Source organism: Prionailurus bengalensis, chromosome E1 (assembly GCF_016509475.1).
Source record: "Prionailurus bengalensis isolate Pbe53 chromosome E1, Fcat_Pben_1.1_paternal_pri, whole genome shotgun sequence".
In the NCBI taxonomy this organism is placed as follows: Eukaryota; Metazoa; Chordata; class Mammalia; order Carnivora; family Felidae; genus Prionailurus; species Prionailurus bengalensis.
In genome coordinates, this window is record NC_057347.1 from 3798038 (window position 1) to 3811161 (window position 13124).

The following is a 13124-nucleotide window of genomic DNA, read 5'->3' on the forward strand; positions in this document are numbered from 1 at the left end:
CTCAACCTGTAAAAGCCGCGCCCTCTCCCCCCGCCCCCCCCCCGCCCAAAGGGCCTGCCCTTTAACGTCAATCTAGTAAAATTCTATGTAAGAGTTGTTTCATTGGAACGTTTTCCCAAATGAAAATAACCAGGAGACATTAAAGGCATCTGGTTATGCTGGTTAAGGGAGATGTTGTCTTACTGAGGTCATCTGTAAAAGGCAAAGTGGCCAACACTGCCATATTTTTCCCCTGTCATTTGAATCCCAAATTCGTAGGCTAAACCTCCAATTCCCAAATCTCCACGCCACGTACTTTTACGGATCACAGACCCATCCTGAAGAGCAGAATTATTACCCTGTTTTGTATCTGAACACAGAATCCACTGTTATTTCGTACCCATGGTGCACGTGTAGTAGACTTTATTTTTTTTTAAAGATCTTATATATTTAAAAAAAAATTTTTTTTTTACATTTTATTTATTTTTGAGAGACAGAGAGAGACAGAGCATGAGTGGGGGAGAGGCAGAGAGGGAGACGCAGAATCCGAAGCAGGATCCAGGCTCTGAGCTGTCGGCACAGAGCCCGACGCGGGGCTCGAATTCTCGAACTGTGAGATCACGACCTGGGTCGAAGCTGGATGCTCAACCGACTGAGCCACCCAGGGGCCCCTGAGATCCTATATTTAAGTAATCTCTACACCCAACGCAGGGCTCGAACTCACAACACTGAGATCAAGAGTCCCACGCTCCGCCAACTGGGCCAGCCAGGCGCCCCACGTTGTAGTCGTCTTTAACTTGTAACTGCAAGGGACTATGTTTCCCTGGTAGGTGGTACCTTATAAGTATGATGTGAAAAGAAATTAAATTAGGCAATTTCACCCGGAAATTAAGACTTCCGGCTTTCCTTGAAAAATCAAGGTGGACCCACATGGCAGCAATCACTCGGGGTTGACCGCCCCCTCCTACCCGCCCCCCCCCCCCCGGCCCAGTCAAGAGAGGGAGGCTAAACCAGTGACTCTCCCCACCAGGCTCGCTGGCCTGTCTGACTTTGCTGCCCTGTGGTGACCACACAGGAAGAGGCATGGTCCCTTTATGTTTGTGTATTGTTGTTTTTTTAATATAATTTTTTTTTTTTTTAATTTGAGGCAGGGGGTGGGGGGAGAGGGGCAGACGGAGAGAGAGAGACTCTTAAGCAGGCTCCACGCCTAGTGTGGAGCCTGACAGGGGACTCGATCCCACGACCCTGGGATCACGACCTGAGCTGAAATCGAGAGTCGGACGCTCAAACGACCGAGGCAGCCAGGCGCCCCCGTTCGTGTTTCGTTAATAAAGAGTAAAAAGACATGCTCGAGTGGGGGGAAAGTGGAGGATTAGCCACAAGACCCAACTGCAAAGCAGAGCTGAAGCAGACGTAAAGTGGGACAGCAACCGGGGGAAGAAGGCCAGCGTGGGCGCGCGCGCAGCAGCAGCAGTAGACTGGGGATACCCAGTTCGGCAGGGAGGGGGGGTTCCCACAGGGGCACAGGACGAAGGTGGCAGTGGAGAGGAAGGGCAGAGGGGCTGCACGGGGCCTCGGACCCAGAGCCAAGGGCTGGGTGCTGTGTCGCAGGGCCAGGCTGCACTTCCGGCAGGATTACGGCCAGCGGCTTGGCAATGGGGCGTGGGGTTTCAGCGTGATCGAGTGGGTGGCCGTGTCCGAGATGCACAGGAGAAAGGTGAGGCCGGAGATGGGGATGCTGGGGAGCCTCTCAGGAAAGGACAGTAGCAGCAGCCGGCCTGAGTGGTGGCAGCAGGAACGCAGAGGGAGAGGCCGGGGGTGGGTGCGTGAGAACCACCGTGGCCTGGTGGGGGCGGGGGAGAATCAGTGGAGGGGGAGGAGGAGGGACTGGGAAGGTCGTGCCACACACACATATACCCGAGGGAGGCTCGCTGTCTGTTTTGGTTTCAAGGGCGTGGAGGTTAGATATATGGTATGTGTGTCTGGGCGGGCGGGGAAGGGGGGCTGTTGTAAATGATGAATTTGGTTTGAGACACAGGAGGTAACAGGGAACAAGGGGCAGTCCTAAGAGACAGATGTGCAGACGGGGGGGGGGGGCGGGGGTGGCACGCAGGGAGCACTGAGTGGCACGGACAGCTGGAACCCAGGGGTGGGGTTGATTCCAGAGAAGGAAGAGCGGGGGTCTGATGTCTCTGCACCAGCAAATGAGAGGCAAAGGTCTCTGCTCCACTGCGAGGAGCAAGGAACGGTGGCGGTTTAATTGTTCCCTGGGTAGCCTTAGAAACCCGCCCACACTGTCGTCCCGGATACCCCCAGCCACTCCAACTTTCTCCCGGGCCCTTGGCATGATGGATGGGGCTCAGTTTACCCAGAGACAGTAAAATCAGAGGAACGGGGTTAATTGCAGCTCTGATCTCTACTCCTAGGTGCAAAACAGCCACGAAGAAGCCAACGGCTATTTAAGCCGGCAAATTGATCACTGTAACTGGTTTTTTTTTTCCCTCTTAAAAAAGAAAAAAAAAAAAAAAACCAACAAAACTCATACACGGTAAGCCGTGGCCCTGCTTCTCAAAGCCTCTCGTATAAAGAACCCAAAAGTGGAAGATGCCAAAATAATCGTAGACTTGAAAGAGGCCTTGATTTATCATTTCGCAACTGGTTCCCAGGCGCCCCACCCCGCTTGCCATGCCTTTCCATCCTTTCCAGAACCTGACTATAAATTCTGCCATCAGCGCAGGGGAGGCAGGCACGGTGGTGATGGATGGCGGGCCAGGGGTGGGGAAGGCCAAGGGCACGTCCCAACTGGGGACAGACAGGCGGGCACACCGGCCAGAGCGGCTCGCAGGTTTCTCACAGAATGTTCTAGTTCCGACTCCACTGGCCACCAGCCCTCCTTCCCCATCCTAGGCATTCTCCTCTTCCACTCGCTCCTGGCCATGGCCACTCCTGCCCCAGGGGATGATGCCTGCGTTCCCGTTTCATCTTGGATAAGGTTCTTCTTGGAGAAATGGCATGTTCATTGATCCTACCTAATTAAAAAAGAAAGTTCACCGGGGTTCCCTTAACTTTTTAAAATTTTCTTTTCTTTTTTCTTTTATTTTCTCTTCTCTTTTTTCTTTTCCTTCCCTTCCCCTTCCTTCCTTCCTTCCTTCCTTCCTTCCTTCCTTCCTTCCTTCCTTCCTTCCTTATTTTTTTAAGAGCAAATGAACACACCCAAGTAACAAACAGTGAGTACAGCCCAGGCCGCACAAGAACTGATTAGCAGTACAAGGAAATAAGTTACAAACAGAAAATAACAGCGGAAGGCAACATTCATCTACCTTGTTCATGGCCCAGGATTTCTGCTACGTTGGCATGGGGCTCTTCCTTGCTTTTACCTGTAGATTTCACCTTTAAGTAATGGGGGGGGGGCATTTCCCATTGCATTTGGGGAAGGGGGAGCTGGGCCCACACACGACCAGGAGGCTTCAGGTAAATGTGGAAGTCCTGTCTTTGATGCCAAGGTAATTTATTTCTTTTTGTGCTCTGCATCCGCCGCCTGGTTCTCCCTGCCCAGCACCAGAGACCCTCATGCCCCTGTCCCCACCTACCAAGACCCACAGTGTCTCCTCTTATCCACTCCACCCCCAACCAGGGTATAAAATTATTTCTCATCAAAGCTCAAATTTCCTTAATATGGAGGATTTCCTGGCTTTATATTTACACACACACACACACACACACACACACACACACACATTTCTATCTACATTTTTTAAAAAGTTTATTTATTTATTCTTGAGAGAGAGAGAGAGATGGAAAGAGAGAATCCCAAGCAGGCTCCACGCATCAGCACAGAGCCTGATTCGGGGCTCGAACCCACGAACCGTGAGATCATGACCTGAGCTGAAACCAAGAGCTGGGACGCTTAACCGACTGAGCCACCCGGGTGCCCGAAATTGTGTTACTCTTAAAAGTAAACTCTTTGGCCTCTGCACGACCCCCCACATCATATCCAGCCTTTGTGTCTATAGAACTGACTGGCTAACTTCAATCACTGGCCTTAACTTGACAGCCAAAACAGCCAGGTCTAGTTTGCAGTTGTGTTCTGATGTGGACAGAATTTCAAAGACTCACAAATTTCACATAAAATCAGGTGGTTTCTCTTTTTCTCAAGAAAGAAAAAAAAAAAAAAAGGAAAGGTAGCAGCTGATCCGGTAAACCCAGGGCCCAGATTCCCAGGGGGCAGTGAGTCCCAGCACCTGACAGGCAGGCATCCCGTCCAGATGGGCGTGTGACGTACCCAGCACCCCCAAACTCTGCAAACCTGGACTGCAGTTCTCATTTTCTTTACCTGATGGGCATTTGAAAACGTGAGCCCTGGCCTACGGGCCTCGAAACGATGGCACACATCAACACAGAATTTCACAGAAGCGAGGAGAAGAAATATTTCGAGGTATGTCATTGCGAGCTTTCGGCTACAGATCTGGCCGTCTGCAGGCCTTAACCCAAAAGTCCGTAGTTTTCACCTCTCATCAATTCAGGAAATCTTCTAGAAATAAGTCACTGTTGGTTACTTCATTTGTTAGACCCAAGAAAAGGAATCACAGCACAGGAAGCAGATTCCCTTAGGGACACAGAGGCACTTGTCACCAGGGGGGCTGCGGAGGATGGGGGTCTCTCCTCCTCGACCTCAGTACCCCTCCCCCCTCTCCTCCCGGCTCATTTCTTACATTTCCTTCCTTCCCCCTCTCCTCCCATCTCACCCGCGACCAGCCACGTACAACCACAGGAACACAGATCTCCCCGCGGTCTGCCGGGCCATCCCACCTCACCCCGACCCTCAAGGCTCTGGCGTGTCATAGAAAGTTAAAGAACTTCAGAAAGGGTTCCATGGGAAGAAAAAGTTCAGCAGAGCGCTGGCCACAAACCACGGATGCTGGCCACATCTGGTCGCTGTTCTTTACAAAACTCGAAAACTTTATCAAACACTCAATGGGGGGCCTTCCATACTGTGCAAATCTAGGGGCTGATTTCACAGGCATCCAAATCAAGTATTTGAGGAAAAAGAAAACAAAGTCAGAAGCCGGGAGGCCAGGAAGGGAACAGCCTCCCTGGAGCTTCTAACTTGCTGACTGGCAACCGTCATGCCAGAGAGAAGAGCGGCCGCGCTGAGTCAGATCCAGTGTCCTATCCTTGCCACTTTTCTGACAGTGACAAGGGGGACATACTCAGAAAGATCAGAAAGAAATGCCTCTCCTCATGAGCAACATGTTAAAAGCTAGATGTGCCCCCGGCTTATCCTAGTTTGCTTGAATAATCTACTGTCATTCTATACGAAACTGGAACTTTTAAACCAGGAACCCCCAGCCTTCCCAAATTGCTTGTGCTGCCTGAAACCACAGGACCCTAGAGAAATTAGTCTTCCTAAGAATTAGTCCTTATTTTTAGTGGCTTTTTAAAAATTGGCATAAAATACAGATAATGTAAAATTTACCATTAAATTTTTGCTTTAAATGTTTATTTTCGGGAGAGACAGCGGGAGAAAGACAGAGAGAGAGGGAGACACAGAATCCGAAGCAGGCTCTAGGCTCTGAGCTGTCAGCACGGAGCCCGACACGGGGCTCGAACCTACGAACCGTAAGATCAAGACCTGAGCCGAAGTCGCAGGCACAAATGACTGAGCCACCCAGGCGCCCCTAAAATTTACCATTTTAACATGCAAGTCCGTTGCCATTAATTTCACCCACAGTGTTGTAGGACCACTGCTACGACCTAACTCCAGAGCGTCTTTACCAGCCTAGAAGGAAACCCTCTGCCCACTAAGCAATCTCTCCCCATTCCTCCCCAAGCCCTACCTCTCGGCAACCACTGATCTGCCCTCGGTCTCTATGGATTTAACTACTCTAGATATTTTGTGTAGACGAATCATACAGGGTGTGACCTTTTGAATCTGGCTTCTTTCGCTTAATAGAACGTTTCAGAGTTCATCCATATTGCAGCATGTATCAGGACTTCATTCTCTTTTCTGGTTGAGGGATATTCCACCGTAGGGCACGTGTGGACGTTTTTGCAAAGTGAATGATGGGCAGTACGTGGCCGCAAGCTACCAGACTTGAGGAAGTTACCTACGTGACAGGTGGTATTTCTTTTTGATGGTCCTAGACATTGGTATACTGGACCAAAGCCAAGTGTACCCAATTCATACCATTCGTAATCTAACAAATGTTCTTCACCTACTCAAATCTCACCTTTCCAGCCTGACTTGAAGACCCAGAGAATCCTCACCCACATTAGTTCAGTTGCCTTTCAAATAAACCCAACTCCAAGCCAGTCATCTTGCTAGTTGCTAGGAACCAGAATGACAGATCCAGTCGAAACCCCTCAGGAAGCTCACGGTGGAGTGAAAAGATAAACATCCAAACAATTTCACCACAGAGTGATGCCTTTTAGGATGGGAAACTAAACTGAGTCAAGTTCATAAAGAATTCCCCCTGAGGGAGCCCATTAAGCTCACTATCTGGGTAGACAATGCTTAGGGTTTGCACCTTGCCTTCTTGATAGCCAAGGTCTTGGGGCGCCTGGGTGGCGCAGTCGGTTAAGCGTCCGACTTCAGCCAGGTCACGATCTTGCGGTCTGTGAGTTCGAGCCCCGCGTCGGGCTCTGGGCTGATGGCTCAGAGCCTGGAGCCTGTTTCCGATTCTGTGTCTCCCTCTCTCTCTGCCCCTCCCCCGTTCATGCTCTGTCTCTCTCTGTCCCAAAAATAAATGTTGAAAAAAAAAATTAAAAAAAAAAAAAAAAAAAGAAGATAGCCAAGGTCTTCAGGGACAAGCCTGCAGTGAGACTGGTGTTGCCTTCCTGAGTAGCTGGAGCCTTTCAACCCTATATGAGCAGCATCTACAAAGTTTGCCTAATGTCTCACCTTGCTCACACTAAAGTGGAGTCATCTCTAGAGGTCCTCCTACAGTTTAAGCCCGATCTGAAAGGGCATACACGTGGCACACCTAGAACTTCACCAGGTGCTCATTCCTTCCTCAGACAATGTATCAGAATGTGAACTAAGGGGCGCCTGGGTGGTTCCGTCGGTCAAGCGTCCGACTCCGTCTCAAGTCATGATCTCACGGCTCGTGGGTTCGAGACCCGCATCGGGCTCTGTGTTGGCAGCTCAGACCCTGGAGCCTGCTTCGGATTCTGTGTCTCCCTCTCTCTCTGCCCCTCCCCACTCACATTCTCTCTCTCCCCCTCTCTCTCAAAATTAAATATTAAAAAAAATTTTTTTAAATGTGAACAAAGACAGAAATCCATGGGAAACTTCACTGTTTATATTTTCCCTCCCCTCCCCAATGTTGTAATTTTGGAAGAATTAAAATCTGTGTAGCTCTCACTGAGACTGACCAAGTAACACTGGTGAATAACTGTTATATATCATTACCTAATAATGAAATCATACTTAGCGGATCTGTTTTCTGTGTTTTTGTATTATGTGTGTGTGTGTTTTGCTGAAGCTTTGGAAAGCAAGCCCCAAACACATAACCCTTCATTCCCCAAAGCTTCAGCATGCATCTTTCAAGAACAAGGAAAATTCTCCAACAAAGCATAAAACCAATGTTACAACCAAAACTTTTAACATCGATGCAATGACTTTACCTAATACATAGTCCACGTTTAAATCCCCCTTGAGATCCCAATAATGTTCTTTCAGCTGTGTGTTTTTGATCCAGAACCTAATCAAAATCACAAGGTGCATCTTCTGTCTCCTTTATTTTTTTTAATGTTTATTTATTTTTGAGAGACAGAGAGAGAGAAAGCATGCACAAGTGGGGGAGAGGCAGAGAGAAAGAGGGAGACACAGAATCCTAAGCAGGCTCCAGGCTCCGAGCTGTCAGCACACAGCCCAACATGGGGCTCAAACCCATGAACTATGAGATCATGACCTGAGCCAAAGTCGGACACTGAACCAATTGAGCCACCCAGGTGCCCCTCTTCTGTCTCCTTTAATCTACAACAGTTATCCCATCTTTCTCTTTCTTCCATGGCAATGACACTTTCTTTTTTTTTTTTTTTTTTTTTTTTTTTTCAACGTTTTTTATTTATTTTTGAGACAGAGAGAGACAGAGCATGAACGGGGGAGGGGCAGAGAGAGAGGGAGACACAGAACCGGAAACAGGCTCCAGGCTCCGAGCCATCAGCCCAGAGCCCGACGCGGGGCACGAACCCACGGACCGCGAGATCGTGACCTGGCTGAAGTCGGACGCTTAACCGACTGCGCCACCCAGGCGCCCCTGGCAATGACACTTTCAAAGGGCCGAGGACAGTCTACACCACTCTCATTATTTCTCTTGATCAGACCTGAGTTAACAATTTGACGTAAATAACGATGCATTTACTTCCTGCTGTGTCGCATTTGGAGCTGTGTAAGGCTAGCTTGTCTCTAATACTGGTGATGTTCAAGTATCTTTCCTCCTTTACAACTAATAAATAATCTGTGGCGTCATAATTTGAGACTGAATATCCTATTTCCCATCACCTTTCACCAGTTGGTTCAGCATCCACTGATGATTCTGAAACAATTACATTGGCACTTGCAAAATGGTGATTTCATAATTTTATCATTCTCCTACATTTTTTTAAAGTTTATTTATTTATTTTGAGAGACAGAGAGAGAAAGTGTGAGTGGGAGAGGGGCAGAGAGAGAGGGAGACACAGAATCCGAAGCAGGCTCCAGGCTGAGCTGTCAGCACAGAGCCCGATGCAGGGCTTGAACCCACCAACCATGAGATCATGACCTGAGCTGAAGCTGGACGCTTAACCAACTGAAGCACCCAGATGCCCCTCTCCTACATTTATTAGCTGGCAAGAAGACCCTCTCCCCAGGCTCACCTCTGCCTTTTTTTTTTTTTACTATTGATGTGAACTTATGAATGCATTTTTTAAAAATCCAGTGTTTATTACCATCATTATTATTTTTATTGCTTCAATTGCTCCAAATTTGACCATGGGGAATTCCTTTAACGCAGCTCCTATATACTTTTGAAATGCCTTCATCATAGTTTGTGCATTTCCTTAACTTCTGCCATGAGATATTGTAGGGTTGTCTTATATTTCTCTCCCCTAGCCTAGAATTAGCTGTTGCTGCAAGGAGTTTGGTTCCTCTTCGTGGTAAACAGTATTTGGAAACCAAGATCTGGGCACTAATTATGCTCACTGCTACTGGAATGTCATTGCTTCGAGGCTCTTTCACTGATTAAAAGCAGGATATTTATTACTTTTCAATCATGAGTCTACAATGATACTTATAATTCCAATCTAACACCACAGAGTTCGTTCTTACTTCCCCCATTTGGTATTTGCATCACGCTGGTTACTAAGTACACCAATATATTTATTTACTCATTCTCTTCTACTAGGCACACAAAGTAGGTTCAGAATTACTCTACGAATACCACTAGTGCCCAATGACAAACCTACTTAGAGTCTGAGATTTCTGCAGCTTATCATTTTGGGAATATGTGCAACTAAAGGTATACAAAGAAATCTATTCAAAAGTTACTTGAATGTTTTTCTACTTAATAAACTCTTTTTAATTAACAGATCTGTTTGCTATTTAGAAGCTTATCCCTCAATATAACAGAACCTACGAAGATCTCAATATTAAAGAAAATGATTACATCAAAATGATTTATGCCACAAACTTAAAAATTCAAATAATTCTAAAAAGGTTTATTTAAAAAAGGGCAATTTCTGCCTTCCCTTCTGACTACTCCACCATTAGTTCCCACAATTTATTTTTAGTCTCCACCGTTTAAAATAATATGCTTAGACTATAATCTCTAAATTCTATCAGTTTTAGATATTACATAGTCATTTCTTCCTTCATTGTAGGATTTAGCTCTCTTACATTTCACTTCTTCTCTTTCCCATCTTCTGTATACTTATATCATATATTTAGGTTATTTTAACAGCAAATGTCTAAATTATTATGGCTATGTTCACACTCACTCTTAAGTGATACATTATAACTATGTTTCCTTTTTTTGGTATTACTTTTCATTTTCCTGTAGTTAATAATTGCCTTTCTTTTTCAATTGCTTCGATTCCCTGCTACCAAATCACATATTCTCCAGCAGCCTCTCAGTGCATTTTTCTTCTTCTTTTTTTTAAAGTTTATTCATTTATTTTGAGAGAGAGAGAGCATGTGCATGAGCAGGGAGGGGCGAAGAGAGAGGGAGAGAGAGAATCCCAAGTAGGCTCCATGCTATCAGCACAGAACCCAACACTGGGTTCAATCTCATGAACCATGCCATCATGACCCGAGCTGAGATCAAAAGTTGGACGCTTAACTGACTGAGCCACCCAGGCACCCCTAAGGGCACTTTTTTTCATCTAGGAAAACATATCATTCTATTTTCCCCCTGACTTCTAGATCTGTTCTTGAATGGTGAGTCTCTTGGTCTGTTGCACAGACCTGGGTCTTCCCACTGCTATCATCCAGGGAATTCTCCTTACTTTTCTCCTTCACTTCTGGCATCAGATATCTCCTTTTTTTTTTTTTTTAAATTTTTTTTTTTCAATGTTTATTTATTTTTGGGATAGAGAGAGACAGAGCATGAACGGGGGAGGGGCAGAGAGAGAGGGAGACACAGAATTGGAAACAGGCTCCAGGCTCCGAGCCATCAGCCCAGAGCCCGACGCGGGGCTCGAACTCACGGACCGCGAGATCGTGACCTGGCTGAAGTCGGACGCTTAACCAACTGCGCCACCCAGGCGCCCCAGATATCTCCTTTTTAGAGTTAACTTTCTCATTAGGGAAAGTACATCTGCCAGGAGCTTGCTGCAATACTTCACTGCCCTCCAGTGTTTTTGATGAGATACTGGATGCCTTTCTGATTTCAGATCCTCCCACCACCACCCTGTGCCCCCTTCCACTTACTCTGAGAAGTTACGGGAATTTCTCTTTATCTATAGGTTTTGAAATTTCATTACTCTGTGCCTTGACATGGGTCTTTTTTCCATTTATTAAGCTGGGAACCTAGTGGATTCTTTCAATATGGTCACTCCTGTTCCTCAGTTTTGGGGAAATTTCTTGCATTCTTCTCTTTGAAAATTTCCTTGCTCCTATTTTCTCATTGTGACATTCCCATCATTTGGATCTTGACTAAGCCTCTAATTAATATATCCTCCCTTGTCTTTGGTTCTAACTTCTGGAAGGTCTCTTCAGCTTTACCTTCCAATCTCTAAGAGTGCAGAGGGTGGCCAACGGTCCTTTCTGTTTGTCGCTTTTTTCACAGATAACTTCTCACGGTTCTTCCTTTCACAAAGAGATAGAAAGGAAATAACTGAAAGATATAAGCCAATAGCATGATAAGACATGAAGTGCAACTGTTGTGCATTCGTTCATGTCTATGTTTATCTAACATAGTAGGTCCACTTGCCAAGCACTGGAAATGGTATCATTTCTTCCAGGTGCTCAATGTGACAACAACACTTTCTTCTGTTGATGACAATGTATATATTTTTAGGGTTTTCTGAAATTTATGTTGCTGGGAATCAATGGCTCTGCTCAAACAGTCTTCTAGAATACATATAAACCTTTTTCCAATTCAACAGGTCCATGAGGAACCTCACAATTCTGAAGGAAACATGAAAGGCTGGGAAAGCACTTCAGATGATTTCAGTGAGATAGATACAGAGAACATCTCAATGGTCCCCACGTAGAGAGCCTGCGGGCCAGGAATGACCTGTTGTCTCTTAGCTCTACACCTGACCTTCTTCACCCTGTGCTGGCATTTTGGGGCTTGGAGTCTGCAAACCCCACTTTTCCCTGGATTCCCTTGCCAGCTAGCTTCCTGTTGCATTCTGCCAATATTAGGTACTGGAAGGAGTTCAGAAAGCAAGAAGGAGAAGGATAGAAGCTGTCTTTCTTCCTCTTTTTCCCCATCTGCTTCTAGCAGTGTCTCTGTGAGTTTCCTCAGTGACCCCAGTTGCAGCCACGCAGCCTCCCTTGCGGCCCCAGCACCAGCAAGGTGGCCCTTCTCTGGTCTGGTGTCATCCTCTCATGGTCCTGCTGTTCTGGTTGGGCAGCAGTCCTGGGAGGGCAGCGGTGAGGATGCTCCTGGGCTCTGGAACACACTTCTAACCATCCTTCTCCCATGTCTGTGTGGTAGCTGCCTCGCACAGGTACTACCTTCTGGATTACTCCACCCTCCCCTTTTTTATTCTCTCAGTCCTTCCCACAGTGTTGCAACAAGTTCTCTGTATTACGTCTCCTCTGTGTAAAACACCTAGTATGGTTACTCTTTTTCTTGATTGGCCCCTGATGGACAGAGCCTCTCTAGGGGATTAAAAAAAGGGTTTTAAGCCTCTGTAAGTCCTCATTACCAGAACGAGCTAAGGGCACAACGCCTCATCCATGGTTATGATCGCAAAAGTACAGTCTGACTTTAACTGTTTTGACAAAGTCAGCCGTGTCTAGAAGAGGGCGAAGCGACCCTCTGCATACTCCAAGTGAAAGAGGATATCTATCAGTTTCCAAACTAAGTAGCCAAATGTGTGAAAGACCGTTCTCCATAGAGCCTGACTGACTCCAAAATGGCTGGCATCCTGCTAAGATGACCAAGGAACAAAACCCAAAACATCTTCTATGAGGAGATGAAACTGGGTTGGGAGAAGGTGGCTCTGGTCTTCAATTTGTGAGAACGCAGCCACACAGGTGTTAATTCACTAGCTTTGATGCACTTGAAAATGGGTCATGGAAATGGCAAGAAAACGTATACAGAAGATATTTTTACAAATTAATTTGTAGAGTATATCATAAAGCCATGATACAATAATGTTTTTAAAAATGTACTTCTTGGGGTGCCTGGGTGGCTCAGTCGGTTGAGTGTCCGACTTCGGCTCAGGTCACAATCTCACGGCTCCTGAGTTCGAGCCCCGTATCGGGCTCTGTGCTGACAGTTCGGAGCCTGGAGCCTGTTTCGGATTCTGTGTCTCCCTCTCTCTCTCTGCCCCTCCCCTGCTCTCTCTCTCTCTCTCTCAGAAATAAATGAGCATTAAAAAATAATTTAAAAAATGTATTGCTTGGACTATTCCTGTCTTCTGTTCTATTTGGTGGCACACTTCCAGATGGCTCCATACTCTATGGCACAGCGAAGGGAGAAAGTGGCTGG

The 13124-nt window shown here is 46.6% G+C and overlaps 1 protein-coding gene across 3 annotated transcripts in view; it reads right to left on the reverse strand.

The window, feature by feature from the left end:
* Positions 1 to 13124, reverse strand: part of STX8 (syntaxin 8) — a 255952-nt gene that overhangs the window by 71635 nt on the left and 171193 nt on the right. For 2 of the 3 annotated variants that reach the window (XM_043583106.1, XM_043583108.1), the window contains one exon: positions 11183 to 11294. The exons of the other annotated variant lie outside the window; for it this stretch is intronic. In XM_043583106.1, the coding sequence (XP_043439041.1) occupies positions 11183 to 11294 (112 nt within the window). The remainder of the gene's footprint in view (positions 1 to 11182; positions 11295 to 13124) is intronic. 3 annotated transcript variants of the gene reach the window in all.